The sequence below is a fragment of the Apteryx rowi genome, unplaced genomic scaffold, assembly GCF_003343035.1.
Source record: "Apteryx rowi isolate R43461 unplaced genomic scaffold, aptRow1 scaffold_88, whole genome shotgun sequence".
NCBI lineage: Eukaryota > Metazoa > Chordata > Aves > Apterygiformes > Apterygidae > Apteryx > Apteryx rowi.
In genome coordinates, this window is record NW_020451182.1 from 143,470 (window position 1) to 166,307 (window position 22,838).

At 49.1% G+C, this 22,838-nt stretch overlaps 1 protein-coding gene across 1 annotated transcript in view; it reads left to right on the forward strand.

The window, feature by feature from the left end:
- The first annotated feature begins 607 nt into the window (after window positions 1-607).
- LTBP2 (latent transforming growth factor beta binding protein 2) overlaps window positions 608-22,838 on the forward strand; it is an 87,612-nt gene continuing 65,381 nt past the window's right edge. The window contains exons 1-3 of the mRNA XM_026090778.1: window positions 608-942; window positions 12,096-12,166; window positions 20,443-20,686. Coding sequence (XP_025946563.1) covers window positions 608-942; window positions 12,096-12,166; window positions 20,443-20,686 — 650 coding nt within the window. The remainder of the gene's footprint in view (window positions 943-12,095; window positions 12,167-20,442; window positions 20,687-22,838) is intronic.

A 22,838-nucleotide genomic window follows, 5' to 3' on the forward strand; every position in this document is an offset into this window, starting at 1 on the left:
CAAAAATAAAACCCTCCATCCCCTCCAGACTCTGCCAGTGCCAGAGGCAGGCGAGAAGGTGCTTGGAGCTGTCTGCAGAGCACACGAGCTCCCTGACAGCCAGGCGAGAGGGGACAGGAGAGGAGGGACTTGCAGTTCTCCTTCTGCAGGGCAGGAGGGACAGCTGCAGACGCGCTCCGCAGCCCACGCGGTTGGGTTAGCTGGGTTATCTTCACCCCTGGATCTTGTAGGCAACAGGTACTGGTCAAACCCCAGTGACATGGGGAAGTGACTTGCTGCTTCAACAGACTCATTCAAGGAAATTGGCTGGTCCCTTCTCCCTCCAAGCTCCCGTTGGACACCAGGCTGCAGGAGGATGCCAGCCCCACGCTGAGCGTTCGCCGCACCTCTCGGGTCTCGTCTTTGCCCACGGGCTGACACCATGCAGTGCACTGGGGGGAGCGTCCTCCCTCTCACGTTTGTCATTTTTTTGGGACTTGGTGATTCGCAGCGAGACTTTGCTGTAAGGTTTGAACCGAGCGCCTCTTACCGAGCTGAAACTGGGAGCAGGGAGGCAACGCGTTCAAGACTTCGGAGCCAGGGTACTCCTGTGCGACCTGCAGGCACGATGTACAACCTGTTCCAGGTGCAGACCATCCCCTCGGAGTCAGGGCCCCTCCCCGCAGCCCATCACCTGGACCACGTTTCTGCAGCCAGGATGGGGAGCCTGAGTGGAGGGGACAGCCAGAGGCAGCGTCCTGATCATGGACTGTCCGCTCCCCAGGGTGCTTGGGACCAAGCCAGTGATGTCAGGGGGGCTGCAGGCTCCCCCAGCTGGGGCATCAGCCCCAGCCCTGGCCAGAGGCAGAGGGGGAACCCATCCCGCCAGCAGCCCAGAAATGGGCTCAAAGCTCGAATCGTGCCCCGGGCAAAGGAGCCGAGTGGCAGAGGGAGGATGACAGGGTAAGTTTTGTGGCTAGAGGAACCTTGCTTTAGGACCAGATGTGTAATATGATTCCTGGCGGTCCTGCCCTCAGGAAATCCCACAGTGGAGATGCCAGATCCCATCCTGGTACCTGTGCTAGCTCCTGGCATATCTCTCTTTTCCCTGACAACCAAGCCATTGGCTCCCATCTATACGGGTGCTGTGAGAGGAGGCAGCACTCAGAGTCCATGTGTCTCTCTGGGATGCCTATCTCTGGATCTGGGGGGCAGTTATCATGGCTGATTCACGTGGGGCTTGGGCTGCGCTGACCCTTGGCTGGTGCTGGCATAGAGCCCAGGCTCCAGAGCAGATCAGGAGCCAGCTCAGTTACTTGCTCTTGTGCTGTGCATCTGTCCCACGTGTGTGGGAGGCATTTGCACCGCTCTGTTGCACACAGAACGTGTGTGTGTGTGTGACACACAGATGGAGGGAGATGCTGTGTTTGTCTGCAGCCTTTCATTGGGGCATGTGGTTTATGAGCATGCTGGATTTGATGTCCTTCTGCTGACACATCAGGGCTTCAGTGGGTCAGACAGCTGCGCTGCGCTGCAGCCAGTGGCTGTTACTGTAGCTCTCTCTGGGGCTGCGTACAGCCATCCCAGAAAGTCTGCAGAATAGGGGCTGCCAGAGGAGAAGGTGCATGTCTGCAGTGCTGTGCTCCATATGGGGGTGGCAGGAGAGGCTGGAGGGGCTCGTTTGGCTCTGCAGGACAGAGTCTGGCTGCTGTGGCTCTTGCTGCAGGTACCTGGTCTCTTGGCTCCTTCCTCCCATAATGGGCCCCTTGTAAGCACTGAGCGCAGCAGCTTCCCATGGCTTCAGCTGGCTCAGCCGGGGGAGGCTTCCTATGACTTGCCTGGCAGAGCTGCTTCCAGCTCCAGTCCCTGGCTACAACCCTGTGGAGGTGGAGTGGAGATCATATGGCAAGGCCAGCTGCTCTGCTACAGAGGAGAGCCTGCAAATGGGATGGCTGGTGTGGCGCTGACATACCCTTCAGCCCCAGGCTCCCTCCTCTGCAGTTCCCCTCTCTGCTCCCCCACAGGTGATGCCCCCTGCAATGAGCTTCTTTCTCTGCCAGCTGGGAAGAGCTGCCGAAGCTGTTGCACAGACAGTTTGAAAGAACCATGTGGCAGTATGTGTCCACTCTCTGTGTGAGCCCTGCCAGGGGGTTGCAGAAGGCAGGCTGTGGGCTCATAGCCCTCTGACACAGCCAGAGTGGAGACCCACAGAAAGGTTTTCTGCTGACACTGGGCAGGGAACTTCACTAGAATACAAAAGGCGGTTTAATCCCTACAGTTTCTCTCTCCCCTCTTTGCTTCCCTACAAAATATAAAAGACAGAGATGTTCCTTGCTCCATTCCATGTCACTTTCTACAACAACCCTACAGAAGCAGTAAACACAGCCTTACTCTTCTTCTTCCCATTATGTTTGATATACAAAGTATTTATCATTAATGGATAGTCAATGGCAGGTAGTCCTGAGCAGTTTCTGGCTTATCTGTTCCATCAGCCTTGTTTTGTCAGTGGCCTGGAGGGAGAGTCTGTTGAAATGATTCCTTAGGAAGTTCCAATCCTGCTCAGCCAGGTTTGGGCACTCAAAAGTGGACTCAGAAGGTTTTTATCCTTTCCAGAGTCTGAGTGTGGTCAGCATTGCTTCAGGATCACGTGGCAGTTAACTGGATTTGAGTCATCCGAGATGTAGCTTGTTTCTTTTGTAATGACTACTCTGAATAGTCTTCACCAGGTTTGCAGGCTGCAGCTGCCTCCAGTGACAACAGCTGGCCCCGCTGTTATCAGGAGTGGGTGGGCAGCTCCATGGTTCAGGCTATATTCAGAAGAGTTTTGAACCTCTTTGAAAGTAACCTTCATCCTTTAATCGAGGGCATAAATGAGGACAGTTGGTCCAGCATTTCTGCTCTGGTGACCTGTTATTAGCTAAATTTGGCTTTTGGGGTGAGACTGCCACTGCCTCCCAACTTAGAGGAATGAAAATACTGAGTCTTCCTGCTGTATTTCCCTAGCAGTCTGCACTGCTCTCTCTACCTCCTGTTTGCTCTGGAAGATGAGGGCTAGGAATAATGTGCTTACTGTGGTCCTCAAGAAGTTGAACTCTGGAACGTGCGTATCATGGCTTGTCATTGATAGCTTTCCATTTCTTCTGGAGTCCAAATCAGCACTTTTTTAACTTTCCTGTGACTGACTGTCTTTGGAGTTTATGAGAAAGTGTAGCTAAAATAATAGTCAGTGAGTAACCACATGGCGTTACTCCTCATGGAAACCTAGTTGCTTCTGTTCTCCAAGTCATTCTGTAAAACTCCTGTGATTCCATCTCATCCATCTTCTTATATCCCTTGCTGCATTGGACATGTTTCCATCCAGGAAACTCAGGGCCTTCAGAAAGCTTCATTTCATGATGTTTCATTTTTTTTGCCAGGTGGGATATTTTCTGTTCTGCTGTTTACGCTCTACTCCTGCTACTTTCTAGCATGACGTTAATTTTCCCTCATTCAGGTAGCTTTGCAGGCTTTACTAAGCCCCAGTGCTATTTAGTGATTTTGACTTAAAATCTCAACTGCCAGGTTGGTCTTTCCCRATTCCCAAGTCACAGTTCTCTGCTTGTACCTCTAGGAGCCTCACACAGGCCACCATTCTTATTGTGAGACTGTATTCTGTGGGTGAAAAACCCAGTTGTTAGTACTATATCCTTTCTGGATAATTTTCTTCCCACTTTGTTTTACAAGGGAATACTCAAGATTGAGTTTCTTGCTTAGGGACTGTTCTGATGTGTCTGCCACACTGCTCATATCTGACTTTGTTGCGGGTGGGACCTGCTCACACCCTTCCATGAGTGTATCCAACTGAAAGTCTTGGAAGAGCTGGATTTTAGTATTTCCTCCTGTTGGCTCACTGTAAGGCAACTTTTGACACCACAGCAAGAATTGTAGAGAATTACTGTATTCTAATATTGAACAAGGAAAACAATACAACTCCTGAAGCATCTCTTTCTGCCTTGCTATACTCTACTTACCCTGTCTGTTTCCCCTGCCTCCTCCTAATTGGTTTCCAGACACACATCCATCCCCCGACTCTTGCAGATAAGCTATTTCTACCCATTGCCATGGAGTAGATGACTTTCCAGTCCAGTGTGTTCAGTCTGACGTTTAAAGTGTGTGTAGGTTCATTGTTGCAGCTCCTGGTTGATGAAAAGATTTTCCTCCTAAGTGTCATGGGTAGTGAGCTCCTGAACCTGTGAAAAGGCCCAGACCATGCTGGGTATGGCTGTAGTCCTGTGCTGGATGTGTCCCTAACGCGGGCTGGCTAGTCCTGCTGGGAGGCCTGGTGTGATGCCATAAGCATCTCCCTCTGCCTCTGTGTCCTCCATGGTGTGACCACCCTTGTTGCTCTGCCCCGCGACTAGGAGGGTGGGAGGCCTAGGCGGCACAGCGGGAGATAAGCCGGTGCACTGGTGGATAAGCCAACCCGCTGCACGCATCTCTTGTCAACACAAGGGGATGCTTCCCCTCCCCATGCACACTGTTACCACCTCTTCCAGCCTTGCTGCACCAATGAAGAGGCAGACTGTGCAGATCCCCTCTCCGCACGGCAGAGCTCCTGCTTCTGCCTCCTGTCCAGAGCTCAGATCCCTTGGGACAGGAAGGTTTGTGTGGTGAAGCTCTGGGAGCTTGGAGACTCCCAAATTAGGTAGCCTGGGTAACCTGAAGTACTTCCAGCTTTGAGGCTACTGTCCCTGCAGTCTCCCTATACAGTCCTCTGCCAGATACCTTAACTACTATATTTTCACCTGCATAATCTGGATAACTCATCTCCCCCTCTAAAGGTATTGTTCTGTGAAAATAAATCCTCAGATGACATACACATCATCTTAGATGATCCACCTTAGAGGAAGGTGGGTAACTGGGGAGAAATAGTCTGGGGAAGCCTCCACTTCTGTTACCTGCATGGTCAATTTGATGGTGTGAGGAAGGTTTTGAAGCTTTTTGACAGATAATCGCTGAGTATTTGGCTGGGAACCCTAAATTTTCTCCTATGTTCTCCCTCTCACTTTCTTTTTATGCATATTGCTCCCCAATTCTTGTTTAATTCCTGCTGTAGACACTGTCTGTGGTTATATAGTTCCACTTTACTTAGGTTTTGTGGGTTATATGYTCTCTCTGCAGTGTGTGTACAGGACTGCTCAGGAGCTGAGGCAGTTAATGCTGATGTGGTCTTGGCAGAGTATTTTCAGTACCTCATCGATGCCAGCAGCTTTTGCTAATGTTCTTCCTTGAGTCTGACTGCAAAGGTTTCATATGCAGTTAGATGAAGTTCACTGTCCTGCAATATAAAGGCAGACCTGATGATCTAATAGTCCCCCTGGCCTTCAGTGTAGGATACTGTAAATGACCTGAATGGAGTCAGTGTATCTGGCAGCACAAAGTGCTGCATAAAGTTGAGAGATGATGCATAGATTGCTGTTAAATAAATAGTGAAAGAATGGTTCTACTGAATGTTTCAGTAAGTGATCACCACTGAGGCTGTGCACATGCTTAAACTATGTGAATCCATGCTCTTACTACTCTTTCCTTGTTTTCTTTCCCCCTAGTGTTTGTTGCAGTTGCTTGCCTCTGGTCTCAGATAACACTGCAAAATCTTGCAGGCTTTTATCATCCTGGATGTTTGTCTACCACCTTGCATGGTGGGGACCTGATCCTGATGGTGGCTTCTGGTTGCTGCAGCAATGCAGATCACAAAGAATTGCCTTGCTGCAGCTCCTTTGCCCAGGTTGCAGGTTATGCTTGTGCATTCAGTCAGGGCCATGAATGGTATTTCTTGATGTAGAGGAGGCTTCGTAGCACTGGCCTCATGCTGTGTGAAGGGGTTTCTGGGAGATATCTGTCACAGAAAAGAAGTAGGCCTGTGACAAATACCTCATACCTCCCATGCTCCAAGCTACCTGTTCTAGGTGCATGTTATCTACTGAGCCAGGGACAAGCTTGATTTGCATTTTCTTACTGCTTTTTGCAGTGATAAGAGTAGGGAATACCTGGGACTTCAGGCAGGAGCTGTGGTTTGTTATCTAATCCCTCAGCCTGCATTTTGTTGGAAATGCAAACCCTAAGGCCCACATCTCTGCTAGTAAAATATGCCCTAGAGCATTTTCTGGTACTGTGGCTATTCAGCAGTCTGAGTTATCCAACTCTCTTTCTCTTCAAAAAAAAAAGGGGGGGGGCAAATTGGCTACTGGGAACAGTCTCTGTCCTCTGCTCTATTCTGAGCTGTGTTGGGAACTGTTTGGAGGACACTAAATGGCCAGTGCTACAGACAATCAAGTCCCAGCACCTGGGAATGTCCCCAGTGACATTTAATTTCCTAGTAAAGGTGTATCCTAGCAGATCTGGCCCTTCAGAGGGTAAATGCATAGGTGCTGATTAACCTATTCCATTAGATAGGAAAGAGAGATGATTTGCCCAAGGCTCATTTTGGCATCAGTGGCAGAGCTAGGATTAAGGCACCCCCTCCTCGCTCCCTGTGTAGCATGACCAAGTGTGGGTGCTCAGTGGGACTTTGGCTGAAAGACCTGCATGAGGAAATCTTTTCTGTCTGCTATGATCAGGGACTGTGTTGAGCTTCTTTTGATCTGGGAGAGCTGCTGACCCCTCCATACGCCCTTCCATCCTCCTGTCCCTTCTGCACCCCAGGCTGCCCAGGGCAGAGGGTGAGACCCTGCTGCTGCCTGCTGCCTGCTCCCTGCTCTCCTCTCCCTGCTGTCTTGCTTCTTGTTTCAAGGGATTGGTAAGCAGCAGACAGTTTGGGTGTTCAGCCTCGCAAGGCAGCTGGGTGCCTCAGAGGTCTTGGCTTATGCTGTTCTTAGGTACGTCAGGGGCCTAGTGCATCACAGAGCCTAGCAGGTCTCCATCTGAGGTGGCTCTGCCAGCTGCCTTTGCACCTGTTTGGAAGCTCCTGTCCCTTGTATGATGACGGGTGATCAGGGACAGCTCAGCGTGTACAGGACAGCCCGAGTCCTCTGCAGCAATCTTGGTCCCCCCCAGGGACAGTGATGCCAGGCCTGGAGGGAGTCAGCCACTTTGCTTTGCATCAAAGCAGTGCTGGAGAGGCCCAGGGCTGGAAGTGCCACCAGAGGTGGCTCACGTCTGAGCTGTGTGTTTGCTGGAAGTGTTGGTGACAGAGCATGTACAACAGGCTGAACACAGCTGGGGACACGGGGAGCCCACCTCTCTCTTGAGCACTGTCCCTCCATGCTATAAACATGCTCTGCTCCTTAAATGTCCAAGGATCCATTCTGAATTCTTCATAAGACAGTGAAAACTGCATGGCATTTAAGCCATGCAAATGTCAAGTAAATSCTTTAACTGGAACCCTGTGCTTCCAGGATTGGATCTCATCCTGCAAAACTGCAATAGCTATCTTTCCTACTGCTGATGCCCTTGCTCACCTGATCCCCTGTGCTCTGTGGGCTCCTGCCCACCTGGCTGCCAACTGGTGCTATCTCTTTGATATTCCTTATTGTGAAATATTTGCATTCCTTCTCTGCCCTCTGGTGCTATCTACATGTCACTCCTCCCAAGCACTCACCTGCAGTCCTGGAGGTTCTCCCTTGTCTCCCTCTCCGCCTAAACGCTCTCATAAGGGAGGTTATGGAAGGAGAGGACATCTCCCTGGTGTTATCTCTGTCCCAATCTCATAAGGGCAGCCCTGCTAAATTGCTCCCGTCTGCACATACTGGGCTGTCCTTTGGAGAACATAACCCCAGTGCTAGCATCTCCCTTCTCCTGAGGTTAGCAACTGATGTCTGGAGTCAGCTGGAGAATGACCGAGACAGGGATGGCTCAGTCTGAGAATAAACTCTGCTTCGCAATCTGTATGTCTAGAGTCTGAAGGACCCTTCACACTGGCATTAGCTATTTGAGCTTCACCATGCACAACAATGAGCCAGTGAGCTGTGAGACTTTCTGAGTTGTGTCATGGACTTGCAGTGTAATCCTTGGCAAAGTATTTCCCTCTCTGTCTCACGCTAAGTCTACTCAACACATGGTGAGTGGGTGGGAGCCCAGCTAAAGGCAGTATGTATTAGCTTGGCACTAGGCTAACAGGTTTGTGACTTTCAGATGGGAAGCAGTACCATGTCCTGCTGGCTTGAAACACAGGCAGAACAAATGTGGGTCTGCTGGTAACATACTGAGTGGACATAACTCAACCTCTTTCCATCCATAACTTGGAGATGATGACACTGACTTGTCTCCCCTGGGGTTTGGAAGATGAGTGATTCAATCTTGCCTGTGCCACAGGAATCATGAGGACACTCCCAAAATTACAAAATTGTTTCCTCTTCAGAATATTTGCTGTCTGTTGCTGATTTCATGTGTGGAGCTCTCAGCCTGGCATGGCTGTGTTGTCTCTTGTGGTGTTTGCCTTCCCMAAGTAACAGAGAGATAGATGATTTTGGTCCTCCCCTCTGCAGCTTTCACCCTCTATTTTTCTGGCCCCTGCCCAGTAATTAGTCTTGTCTGACAATGAGTCCCACACCTCTCCAGGCACCTCTACTCTATTTGTTCTGTCTCTTGGATGTTTCTTCTGCTTCTCTAGGGGTTCTCCACAGTCCACTGAGACCAGGGGGAAGGCTCTCTCCTTCCTACCTTGTCTCCCAGACTCAGTGCTGTGAGGCTGGGAAGGAGGCTCCAGGAGAGCTGCTGGGATGCTGGGAGCTGATGTTGGTTCCTCGTGGGAGGGTGAGCTCCCCTGCTGCTGCCCCCCAAGAAGGATGGTGCAATGGTCAACAGCCAATCCAAGGATATGTCCCATCCTTCTCCTTCTCTCCTCCCCACCAWGCTGGCCCTGTAGGGCTGGGTTTGGTTTGGTGTCTGTTGTGTCATGGCAGGTGGTGAGACTTGGTGGCCCTGAGGGTGTCTGTGTGAGAGCAGAGGCCTGGTGGATTCACCATAGTGGTGCCAGTCTCTCTGCAATGACCTCCAGCAGTGGGAAGGTACTTGTAGGAGGATAACAGGGCTCCTCGGGGCAAGGGCATTGCACCCATGGGTACAGGCACTGAGAATGCCACTGGTGGGAGCCTGGCTGGCTAGGGGTGAGGTTTGCCAGAAAGCACCTGATGAACGTGCCTGTCCTCTCACAATGCCTAGCATGTCCCTCTTGGAGATGTTCTGTTGCCAAACTCACCACACCTGATGACTTAGCCCTGACCTTTGCTCTGCTCTGTGCTTGTTCTTTGGGTTTCTGCTTTGCCCATACAGGATGTGGCTGCTCCTTTGGACCTGCTGGCCCTTGCCTTTGAAGGCCATGGCAGGCCAGCTGGAGGGCACGCTGGGTGGGTGGGGCCTGCTAGCAGTCATAAGGGACCAAGCATGGTACAGAGATGGAGCCTGCCTAGTGAGTGGAAGAGCTCAGAGGGAGCCACTGGGCAGGTTGCTACAGAAAGTGCTTAGCTGTGGCATAAGGGGCCCCATCTGTGGCATGGAAGGCTTGCTCTGGCCTTTGCCACAGTTTACAAAATCTGGCAGCATCTCCCAGAGAGCCCAGGTGGGTCCCAGAGCTCCCCATGGTCGGAAAGTGAAATGTGAGAGCTCAGAGTATCTTTGGACTACTAAGGTAGGGGCGTAACACTGGGGTCCAACAAGGCAAGAATGTCTCAGATTAGTTCCCTTTGTAAAGACTCCTGGGAAAAGCCCTGCTAGGAGCCTGTGGTGCTGTCTTCATCACCTCTGACAGGTACAGTGCTCTGTCTGGGTCTGTTGTTTCAGACTACTCTAATCCAATCCCATTCTGTTTATGGGGATACGATTTAACTCTGCTACTGATTCACTTGTGCCTACTCCTACAGGGACTTAATGCCTTCAAAGAATGATCTTGTCTGCTAGGGTTCGGACCCCTGTCTGGCTAGTCTCATGCTTTTTCCTATAAACTCCTATTTGCTGTTGGCATTGAGAGCAGTTATCAGTATGCTCCCTCCAGAGTGTGTGTGAGAGAGATGTAGATAGACTTTGAACTTTAATTTCATGAAGAACTGATAGTGTGATTCAAGGCCAAAACAGCTTCTTTAAAGAAGGTACTTACTTTGCCTACAAGAAGCAACCTCTGATTATGTCAGTAAGTTAAAGTGAGAATGGGAAAGGGCTTTGCTCTTTGCCAGATCTGCTGATTATGGTTTGCAAAGTGTGTTTCAGCTCTACTGATGGAAGAATGGGAGCTGTGACAGTCTAAGCAAAGTAGGCCTTGCTGATGTTTGGAGTGGAGTTCTTCAGCAGCCCTTAATTATGTAAAGACATGCTCCAGCTAAGTCATTTTCAACCGTTACTGATTTGCACATCTTTAAAATGTTCAAGGCCTCTTGTGGGCTCTTATATAGTAAGTAAATGGAAGTTTGCTGACAACAGATTTGCATTCCTTGGATACTTTCTACGGTTGTCCTAAAGAAGAGCCCCATAGATAGCCTAGGTGTCCATGGACAACAGAGTGAAAAACAGTGCTCTAGCCAAATCAGAACAGAAGTGAGTTGATGCAAGAATTATTTCTTTGGCTTATATTGTTGCAGGAAGTCACATCAAAGGAATTTATGTGCTTTCTCCCTATAAAGTCTGCCTAGGTTAATAAAAGGTTGATCCTGAAGGGTTGGATAGTGCTTTGCAAATTATGGGGCCTCTCAGACCACTTCCTCTTTCCATGTGCAGTACTTGCATCTATACAGGCAGCTTCATTCCTGAACTCCAGAACATCCCTTGACATGCCTGTTACCCACTGTCTTTGGCACTCTTAAAATGTGAGTTCCACCGTTTGCGCTCCAGCACTTCTGGAGTCTCCATCACATGCCATGTGGATGCAGGAATCACTAGGATTCCACTGCTGAGCTAGAGCATCCTCTGACCCTGTTGTGTTTCTGTGAAAGTTGTTCCAGAAAATAAATGTGTATGTTTCTGGGATTCTTGTAAATTCTGTCAGCTGCTCTAACTGCCCTGTCTGGAGTTAGAAATAAACCATACTCCCAACTTCATTTCCAGAGCCTTTCCAGAGCTTTCAGGCTTTCTACTTCTAACTTTACATCTTCTGATGACTGTATTCTCCCACCTACCTAGACATGCAAAGATTATATATTCCCCAAAACTTCCTTCCATGATGGGTAAACAGTCTCAGAAAACAACCAGCCACTTGTTATTCCTTCTCTTGATAGCCATTTAAATGTGAGCAGTCACCAGAGGAAGCAGGATTAGCTGCCTGCTTAAGCTTTGCACAGCACCTGTTGGATGCACAACTGTGTGTTGCCAGTGATCACTACAGAAAATAGCCTGAAAACACATAATGAAGGATAGGTGGGAAGGATGTTGTTTATGGAAAGGCAGTCAAAAAGTCCTTGCAGCAAAGTGCTGAACTTAACAACCACGGAAAAGATTTAAGCATCCTGAAATTATATAACACTGTGCATGTCAAGTAGGCACAAAACTGTTGTTAGCACCGGAGAATGCCCTGCTGTTTGATGGGCTCGTTGTGCCCAAGGTAGGTAGCTGGGATGTGGAACATGGGTTTTCGCAAAGGGAGAAAAGCCAGGGAGTGGCCAGCATAGCCGCTGGCGTGCAGGCCCTCTCTGGGTGGGGCTGGAGCACTGAACAGCAACAGACAGCAGCAGTCTGGAGCAGGAGCCAGAGCAAAATGTTGTCTTCAGCTGAAACAGCTTGGGGCATTTATGAAGGCGAAATGCAATGACCAAAGTTGGAATTCGGCCCAATTTATACCCCAATACTATGAACAAAATATAAAGTGCTGTGAGATCTTTAATGATCACAGGTCATTGGTCTCCAATTACTCTTGTGAGGAAAATGGTTGCTCTCAGCACTGTGCCAGGAACAGAGCATAACAACAGTTCAAAAGGGAGACACTCCCCATGGAATTGCTCACACTGCAGCATTCACATATTCCTTGGGGTTTTCTTTTCCAAGCACTTAAACAACTCAGCCCTTGTCCGATTGGTTTTGATCTCAGCTGCTGGTCCATCTGGAAGGAAGTATCAGATGCTGCAGGAAATAATTTTATGGGTGACTCAGAGGTGCTGGCTGCAGAGAGACCTCAGCTTCCCCTTTTCCTAATCATGCTGTTTTGTCTTTTTGCTTAGGCCGAATGTCTGCGGGAGACAGTGTTGCTCAGGGTGGACAACGGCTTCAGGCACAAACCGGTGCATCAAACGTGAGTATGAAAGTCTCAGCCAGCACGGGTCTCAAAATGCACCCCTGAAAGTATTCAAATGCTGCTATGACCCTGTACATATGTCCTCCATCGGCCTGGGTAGGGTAGTCAGATGTGCATTCCCCAGAGCTGCAGCAGAGAACAGCCTCTACTGCATTGTGCTACAGCACTGTGGCCTTGCCATGTGCACGTTAACCTGAGGTCAGCTTTCTGTGCCTGCTGGCAAATTCTGCTCACACTGAGTAATTATGTCTTTATTTTATTATCGTCATTAGTTTCAGTCAAGAGCAGAATCCTGTTGGGGCAGGGTATTACAATGACATATTTAAAGACTAGTTTCTAGCCCTACAACTTTATTGTCCTGTTTGGAGTAAGACTCAAGTCTGTGAAAAACACAGCAGATGGGAATTGACAGAGTAGGGCTGTGCTTACACAGGCAAACATTACTTATGCTGAAGGGGAAATCAGGGCTTCAGATGATCTGAATGTTATTAAAAAAAAAGCAATTAATAAAATTGGCAAAATGGCTGGGATGGGTGGGGCTGGAGCATGAGGCAACATGTGGGATGGCTTTGTAACAGCGGGAGGTGGTAGGGAATTCCTGCAGCATTGAAACTGCCCAGCATGGGGCAGCTGCATCCAGAAGGCCAAGTTCCTCATGCCTTCTCAAAATGCGGATTTACTGGGGCCGGGTTAGTGCAAAGAGCTGTGTCCTTCTCCCCTGCATCCATGTGTGGCCCCATGGTGTCCTCCATGCGAAGAACTCCAGTGACTGAAAATGCTGGGCCCTCCGGGCTGGGGCCTCCTAGGGGGCAGTTTGGCTCCAGCGTGTTCATGGGATGAGAGCAGTGTGGAGTGATTTACAAGGAAATAATCCTGTGCAAGGGGTTCTGGTGACATCATTAACCACACAAGCTAGGACCCAGAGATGCATGAATCAGGTTGTAAATCAGGGCTGGTTGCTGGTTAGTTTTCATAACCTGTGAATCCAGTGGTGTTTGTGAGTTTCCAAATGTATCAGTCCTCCAGAACTGCTGAGCAAGTGAGGAATTTGTCTCACAAATGCCTCCTCTCCAGTATTTGCTGTTGTGCTACTCAGCCTGCTGGGAAAGACATCTCTATGCCCATGGGATGGGCAGTCCAGAATGAGCCCCTCAACTCCTGGGCAGGTGGAGCCTCAGACTGAAGCAGCAGGGCTTTTTTCCACTTTGGATGCCTGCCTTCAGTGGGTCCAAATTCTGGAAGAAGTTGCTGAGGGAATCCTGCACCACCAGTGAAACAGAGCTGTGCCGTTGTGGAGCGAGGGGCTGCGCTGGTGTTTTATATGACTGTGTAGACTGCATTTGTCCTCTTCGTTAGCCTGGCATCTCTAGTCGCCTTTGTTGGCAAATACACAGAGAGGGAGGAAGACTGTCTGGAGACAATGGGAACCTGATTGGCGAGCAGAGTCTGTGCCAGGAGACTGCTCTGCTCCTCCTGGTAATGCCCAGGGGGTTGTTACCTACTCACAGAGTGCAACTCCCTGAGGTGACAGTTGAGGGGTGGCTGGCAGGGCTAAGGGTGGAGGGGGGGAATTAATTAATTGCATTGTATARGAAAGTCACTAGAAGCCTTATGAGGGAATAATTAAGTGCATTACATAGGAATATCACTGGAAGCCTTGGAAGGGAGCAGCACACCCTTGGGCTGAGCATTGCCAGTGAGGGATATTTCCCCTCCCGCAAAGGGGAGGTCAGGGGCCAGGTCTYAGCCAGACCATGGTGAGGAGGGGAGAGGGCCCTGGCCCTCCTCAGCCTCCCAAATCAGAAGGGCCAAGGAGAGCATGGCCCCTTCCAGTGCAGGCCAGGCCTTACCGTTTCCATGGCAATGGCCATGGCGGGCCTGGGTGCCTGTGGTGGGGTAGGGGCCGAGAAGGGCTCCACTCCTCCGGCTGGCCCCGTGCTCCTCCCTACTATAGCTGCTAGGAGCTGAGGCAGCGTGGGCCTGGGCACAGGGAAAGCCTGGGCGGGAGGGCTTGAAGGTCCCCACTGGGCCCCTCCGTTTGCAACTCCCTGTGGCGCTGGTCTCTGACACTGCCTTCGGGGGTGTCTGCAAGGCATGCCGTGAGGTGTGGGCTGAGTGGAGGCGCTGGTGCCACCTGCATCCCTGCTGAAGGGGCTGCTGGGCAGGGAGCCAGTGCATTTCTTGCCGTCAGTCCCACCAGTCCTCCTTGATGAATTGGCACCAGCTGACTTGAGGCTCCAAAGCCGCCTCCAGCCCAGTGGTGTTCTCTATCCAGCATAAACGTGTAAATTTCTCTCTTTAGCATAAAAATGCAAGACTCTGAATTCTTTTCCTGTTTGGGGTTGAGTTTCTGTGGGCCAGCAACACCCCCAGCCTCTGAAATTTCTTCTTCCTCTTGTGACCAAATGACATTTTTCCTCTGCTCATCTTTTATAGCCTTCATGATAGGCTCTCACTTCCCAGCTCCAAGCTCTCATAATGCTGGCTGATTAAAACCTTCCGCTCACCAAGCGCTGCTGCTGTTACTCCAAATGTTCCAGGTCTTGTGATGGAGGCCCCGACTGCCTTTGCTCTGCCAAAGCTATTTGCATGATGCAGGAGTCAGAGTTGTAGCCCCGGAGCGTGCACTACGGCTGGCCGGGCCAAGCCGCCTTGCTGCTGGGAATCAGAGCCGTGCTGAGCCAGGCAGCCCTGAGCAGTGTCCTGAGGGGCCGGGGGGACCCGGTCAGGTTTATGTAGCTGTTTGGACTTACAGAATAGCTGGTTGCTGGATGGAGATCATTTCAAGGTCCCAGACACAGCAGTAGAAGGGAAAGAGTTTGTGAAGGCACCAGTGAGATGCAAATTAGAGGCAACTGTATTGTTGTCTCTGTCCGTAATAGCTCTCTCTAATCACAGCGCAGTCCCTGTTAGTGATCCCTGTCTCTAAATGACAGCATTTCACCACTCAGCCCAGGCACAGGCCTTTTAATGTTGTGCCTTCCTAGGGGATCACCTGTTCTATGCACCCACCTGCCTTGGTGTTTTTATTCTCTCTTAGGGAGGCGAGGGGCTGTCTGCAGTGCTGAGGCAGCCTGGGTGGGAGGGGAGCACAAGTACCAGCACTGGGCCGGCTTTTTGAACATGACAGCTCTGCCCAGAATATCTGAGAGCACCTGACTTCGCTCAAGTATGAGGGGCTGCCCGCATGTTTAGTGGGAATGAGGCTCTGCTTTGTTTGCTGCAGGATCTCACAACACTTCAGCTACTCTGGAATAATTACATGAACAATCACTGTTCAGGAGCAGGGGGCCAAGGGCTGACTCACCTCCTTTCTCCTTCTCCCTCCCCCCCGTAAACAGAAGCCAAACGGTAGAGAGTGTGTTGTGCTGCCAGACTGTCTATAAACAGAGCATGAGGCCAGCAATGGCAGCATCTTTCTCTCATTAGGGACTATTGTAGGAGCYGCACAGATCTGGGCTCATAGCCATGTGGGCTGTCTAGTGACTGCTCAGGTGCTGGGCCATTGTTCCCAAGGATTAATTAAAAGGACACTGTCAACATGATCAGGTCTGACAGTGTCCCCCTGACAGGGGACGGTAAACCTCAGGCAGCCCGTAGATTGAGACCAGTCGTGTAAACATTGTTTAGTTCCCAGCTATTTTGCTCACAGGGCTTTTCTGCTGGAGTTCAATCTGCTGGGGATATTTGGCTGTTCTTAAAGCTGCCAAGGCAAGCTGGACATCCTGTCCTAGTTAATTTCTGCACTGTAATGTTGTTTAGTTTCTGATCCTGTGGTCTTTGCTATGAGGCATATCAGGAAAGATAGCAGGGCAGAAATGCAGCCAGAGGGAATGTCTTAGTGTGATGAAGCAGGGAAGAAGTTGGTGTTCTGGTCTCAGGCAGAACCTTGGTTTTGATGGGTCTGAGTCTGGATACAGGAGAGAGGATAGGCCTAACTGTTGCCTTAGTTCAGTCCCCATCACCTAGCAAGCCTAGTGTTTTCTTCCTTCTCCACCAACACTTTTCCAGAGTTTTTGCTCTTGCAACATCTTTTCATGACTGAACTCAAGCTCTAGGCAGACTTCTCTAGCCTTTCGGTATGTTCCAACTTCTAGGACTAAAGTGCAGTCAGCATCTGGGGAGCTTCCTGAGTCAATGACTGGGAAGATAAAAAAGAGAAATAAGATTTTCAGATATTTTCTGCTAAAGTGAAAGTGAGTTGAGAAGGGAGTTAAGGAAGAAGTTCTCACCTGCTTGGAATGGGCTTTGTTTCTACCCAAACATTGTCAGATCTACACACTGAACTGCAGACAGGGCATCCTGTGGGTCTTCAAAGATCTTCCCTCAGGAAGGGTAATTAAAGGAAAGAGGCTACACCTGGAGTTGGTACCTAGGAGTGCATCCAAGCTCCTGCCCTGTTCTTCTTCATCCTGGGATGATACTCAGGTGCATACCAGCTCTTCCCTCTCTCCCTTTATGTCCTGGTGTCAGCGAAGAAGAAATCTGTGTACACAGGCTGTCCAGAAGCCTCCCTGCACTGCCTGGATTTCAGGGGAAGCTGCAGTGTGCACTTACAGATAATTTAGCTGCTGCTTGTATTTCTTCATAGCTGGCTATTTACTTCCTACTCAGACTGACTCTGTCCCCTCTGCTTAACCATCAGAGCAGGGAAATCTTCTTGCTCAGCCTTCCTCTGCCAGACACCCAACATTAGTTTTAACTACCTCCACTTTTATCAACATGTTTTACCATGGTTCTCTGCTGCTCCCCAAGGTACCAGCCCTGGCTGGCCTGGTAATACAGGATAAGTTTTTTTATGATAGGGATACTTTAAATTTAAAAAGAAACCTTTTTAATTAGCATATTGGGAAGAATTCAATAAATTCATGCACTTTCTGATCTTGTACAGATGGACTTGTGGTTAGGATATTTGATGAAGGTGCAGGGATCCCAGGGTCTGTCACTAGCTCTGCTGTGGTCTCACAGTGTGTCTTCAGACAGTCATATTAGCACTTGGGCTTTTCCACATCTGCAAAATGGAGATGATATTCACATGCTCTCTCCTTTTGTCTGCCCTCTGTACAGTGACTGTAGGTTCTTTGAGCAGAGACTGTTTCACTGTAGTTGTTTTCACTCTCTTATTCATGCACTGCTATTGATCTCCCTGCCTGTCAAGCCTGCACAGATCTCTTGCTCATGTTAAACTGTCCTTCCCTTCTGGGTTTGCTAACGTAGTCAGAAGTATAAGTTAGAGCCCAGGTTATGTATTGGTTCACATCAATAAGCACTCCACTCTTCCATGAGAAGGTGGATTAAATCACCGCAGTGGTGAGAGTACTCCAGTACCTTCCTACAGTTTTCCGGGTGATACCTAGGTGGATGGACAAGTTTTTCCACATTTAAATGGGACTGAGCAGGAGAGCAGCTCAGAGAGCTTACAGTGAAAAGCTGTACCACTGTCCTAGACCTAGCATGCATGCAGACCAGCAAGGACACAGTAATCGAATGTCACCTTGCAATGTCATTGCTCAAACCTAGGTCAGGCTAACATAAGGGATTCTATAGCACAGTGTCTGCAAAATGATAGAACTGGACTCAGCAGCCTTTCCCTCTTACAGACCTGCCTTCCCTGCCTAGGTGGTTAGAGTCGTATAACAATCATCCCTGCAGTGTTACTCTGCAGTGACAACATATTTCATGCACTGAAGACCAGACAACACAAGACTTGATCTGTGAGGATATTGCTAGATGCTCTTTAACAAAATAGGATTGTTACTGAGTAATACTTTAGCAGTGCTCCAAATTTCATGCTTTTATTAAGAGTTTTGAAATATCTGTTGCTGCTTTTCTTAAAGCCCCAGCTCCTGGAGCAGGTGATTACATGAGACTGTAATGAGAAGAAATGAGTAGCTTTCATCTTAACAGAATCTTTTTATAACTCTCATGGCTGGGGAGAAACATCTCAGACTAACCCCTGGGGTCAGAAACCAAAAAGCAAAGAGAAAGACTCCAAATATATATTTTTAACCTTCTTGTTTTATCTGACAATTTTACAGTTTTGGGGGCCTGACTCATGATTTTCACACACTTGGAACTGGCAGTACTTCTACTGAATGATTTGTTCTTCCTCCATTGCGTATCTAGACTCAGTCAAAACCTGTGACTTTTAAAAGCTCTTTCAAGTTCTTTCTGAGTCTGCAAAGGAAACAGGGAAGGGGATTAATCCTAGAGCTGGAGTATTTCAGCTAGGGCAGCTCCCCACCCATCCTGCGTGAAGGAACAGAAAGACTAATCCCATTCCCTTCTTCCTCTTCTTTATATCAGCTGCCTTAGGGACTTTTTAGAGTGCCTGGTTGCTTATCACTGTTTTCTTGCTGAAGGGCATAGTCTACGTCTAACTTGAATATTAACATTGTTTGTGGGAGACATTGTGAGAAATGTTGTGATTTCAGGTCCTGGAGTCTCTGTTACTGCAATTCCCTGCTCTGCAATATTTCAGCATATGAAGTGGTTGTTTGGAATGGCAGGCTTCCTGGTCTGATGGAGTTTACTAAATCAGGCACTTATTGGGAGATAGTGGTATGGACTGGGAGCCTGTTTAAATCACAGTTGAATTATTGTAAATGACATCAAATTTTGGAGTGCCGGACTTCCCAGAGACAGTTAATTCCTGCCAGACTAGGGCCCTGTCTCTGTTCCAGAGTCTACAGTGGTGTCTGATTGATTTTACTGAGGGTTTTAATCAAAAGCTCTGGTTTTAACCTATACAGCCCTATGTGATCTGGGTTCTCCCTTTGCCTGAGATCTGCCTCCTTCCTGAGCATTAACACAGTAATAAAGGTCAAATGAAGTGTTCCAGCCAACGTATCCCTGATCTAGTTAGGAAAAGTTAATGACAGACCAGTTTTGGGGTGATGGAAGGGTTGTTGAGGGCATCTTCCTATACTGCTGTGAGAGGGGCTCAGAGCCAGCGCAAGACATCCCTTGCTTGGCAACAGCAGGATGATGTATGGTGGGCCTGATATATGAATGGCACATGGGGTTATAGCTCTAAATATGTTTGTTGTCCAGAAGCAGCCTATCTTGCAGAAGTGCTTGGATCTCATGGTGATAGATGTTGTGTGAGAGCATAGTCAGAGAGGGAATGATGGGTTCATGAAAACCAAGCAGCTGTGTGTGAAGGTGGTTGGGATGTCAGACTGCTCCTGCTACCTCCCTGGAGGAGTTCTGGTTAATAAGCCCTGAGCAGAAGTAGTCTTTGCACATTTCAAGCCTTCCACAATGTTTCCACGTGGCTGAACCTCAGGTGAAGATTAATGTTTGTCTTACATTGGCCAATGGGGTTTCACTGCTCTTTGGCTAGCTGGCCCTTTCCTTCTTTGAAGGAAGACAGAGTCTTTCAGTGCCCTTTTAATTATGCTTGCTGAGAACAACTAGCCTGGTACTACCTGGGCAAGCTGTGATTTCCTGGCTTTTGCTGACTGGATTATAAATCAAATTTGGCGTCTGTTAACTTGGGAAGTGTTAGGGTCCAGCRTATAATTAACAGCAGTTTCCTCCTGGGGTGCAAACTGAAGCTGATGTGCTGTAATTAGGAACACACACAGGCTTGGAGAGTGATTTAGGCATGAAGTTAATGAACTGTAAGTCCTTGTAGCTGCAGAGGAATTTGAGCACAGTGACTCCAAAATTAGCCGATGCAGGGAGAGCTGGAACGTTCCTGAGGGGACAGGACAGGGGGACTGTGCAAATCAAATGCTGAAACATAATAAAACTTGCTTCTTCTTGTGCAGTTGCTGCCTCCGGTTTGGATTTGAGTCCCTGTTCCTGCCCGCAGCTCTACAGGGCATACTGGAGACCATATGCTTTCCTGGGCAAACCCTGGTGCCCATTTTTGGTCTTTCTTAACCAAATATAGCTTGAGAAGTGCTCTGCAGAGATCAATGGGGGAAAAGTGAGAACAGAAACAAGGCCTCGGTCTTTGTCTTTGACGGCAGTGACCCTGCGTTAGGGATTCAGGTAGCAATAATACTGAGCCTTTTGCTCCTGGGGCCTGGTTCCAGGCCAGGGCAGGAACGAGCATGTGTGAAATGTATGGCCTAATCCTCCTCATGAGGAGGGGAGATCTACCTGCTTGCAGGAGCAGAAGGCAGAGAGGAGATGGGATCTCCCTGGTTGTGCTACCCCATGCTGTGTACCACCATGGCATAAGAGAGGCTGCGCTGATTAGCACTGAGCACACTGCCCAGAGAGCCATGTGTCCTGCTAACTGCCTTTCTGTGTCTCCTCAGCTGTCTGCGACCCTCCATGCCAGAACAAGGGCTCCTGCAGTCGGCCCCAGGTCTGTATCTGTCGCTCAGGCTTCCAGGGCTCCAGGTGTGAAGAAGTTGTTCCTGAGCAAGAATATTATCCTCCTGGTGCTGCTGCTGCCTTCCGGCGCCCTGCAAGCTCTTTTCGGAGGAGAATCAGCACTGCAGAGAGAGAAGCTTCCCTGAGAGTGGCTCAGGCACCCATCCCATGGCACTCACCAGCTGTGTAAGTCAACCCCAGTTCCCAATAGGAAGCTTGTACAAATAGACATGCAGCTAATGATGTGCTCTGTCAGACTAGCTCAAGCCCCAAGCTTCCATGCCCTTAGTCTCACCACTGCCCAGAGATTACTGCTCTGCTTTGTAAGACAGGATACCTTGATTCCAGGTAGTGGCTTTTCCCCGGGGCCGACATAAGGGTGTCAGGCCCTGCTGTCCTTCTGAGGGACTAAATTTGTCTCCAGCACTGTGTCATGGTGCCCAGGCACAAAATGGAATGGGACAGGATAATGACAGACCCACAACGAATGAGTGCTGTGTAGCTCAGCAGTTTGCCCTTGTCTGGTCTTTGAACAGCCTTAGAGGTAGTAGCAGGGTGGACTGAGGAGCGGGGTTTTACTTTCTTTCAGAAGAGGATGTGTTTAGAAAAGTATATCCAGGTAATTCTCACGGGAAGGAACATAGGTCTGAGGTGTGCCAACATGAGTGAAAGTGATGATACATGTAGCATGTCTGAGGTGAGTATCCTCAGAAACAATCATTGAGCTAGTTGTTATGTAACCTTGTGTCACTCTACTGTCATGTGGGTCATTTCTGTACCGTTAGGTGCCTGCATATTTGGTACTGAAGCAAAGATGCAGCTGTTGGAGTTCAGGGTGGTCTACAAAGGAAAGACTCTTCTAGAGGACATATTAAGCTTAGGGTGACAACTGTGGCATTGTCTTTGTTTCTTGTGTGTCAAAAAGAGCTTATTGGTTTCAGCCTGGCTACCTCAAGTCAGTTCTGAGGTGTTCTTGTACCTGAGCTCCTTCACATTTTGTGTTCTGTGAAGTCTTGCTGGAACCGTGGTTCTTCTGTTTAAGGAGGCAGTAACTATGAAAGGTGCCCTTCCCTGACTAGTACCTCTGTTATTCTGGCAGCTTGGCAGGGATGGTGAGGTTGGGAATGGTGCCCCCTGGAACAGAACAACCTGCACATTTTTCAAAAAAACTCCACCTCTGCTTTTCTGTAAGAGGCCATGGACATGGGAGCAAAATATTAGACCCCGCACCACCTGTAAATGCCTGTGTATTTCTTGCTGCTACTACAGAAAGATTCATTTTGTTGGTGGCCACCACAGCAGAGAAGTTACATGTGGCTTCTGGTGGAAGCCAGTGCTAATCAGAGCTGCCTGGTGAATGGGCAATTTGGCCTTTGTTTTTCTGTTTTTCTACAGGTTACTTTTAAAGTATCTGTAGCTGTTGCATTTCAGTCTCTTCTGAAGCAAAGGCAACGCATGGGCTGGTGACATCTCTAGACACTTACTCTCACTTACTACCCATCTACAATTTTGGAGGGGCTCGGATGACTGAAAAGGAATTGACTGACATGAATTGGTTCACTGAAGCCAGCATATCTTGGTGCCCAAATGAAAGACTTATCTGGTGGGAACCAAATTCAGGCAAAACAAAGGTGATTGCCAAGCCCACATCATTGCTGCCCTGAGAGAGGTTTGGCTCACAAGTAGCACACAGCCTTAGCACACGCCTGCAATCCCGGTCATTACTAATGAGTTTCCCCACAGTAATGACCTCCTCCTACACCTCCAAACCACCATTCTGTGTGCAAAGACTGGAGGGGAGAGAGAGCAATGTCCTTGGAGATATGCCACCTGTTTAAGGCTTTCCTAGTAAGGAACATGACCTCAGGCTCTGCACAGAGGGCACAGGACTGTGCAGGCATTGACAGAGTATTACTGTCCAGACAGTTAGACATGGCGTCTAGTGGCTGCTGAGCTTGGATTGCTGAATGCCCAGCTGCCTTCTATACCTTAAATCCTTTGGCACTGTCCCAAAGAAATAGGACTCCATTGAGGACCATGTCATGCGTTTTGTTATTCATAACCCATGGAAGCCATAGGACATTGCCTTATCTCACACTTCAACAAGAGCATTTGACATTTGTCTCTTAATAATCAGCCAATACTGATTGCCTTCCAGTGCATTCCTCAGGGCTTTGTCTAGGTCACTGCAAATGTCTTCAAGAGGGAGCTCTTACTGCTTCTCTGGTAGGCTCTGCTGCAGACTGGTGCGTTTCCTTCTCAGGTGATACAAGGTGACCTGCATAATGGTGTTCTGCAGGTGGGGAGCTGCCTCCACTCAGGCACCTGTCTGTGTTTT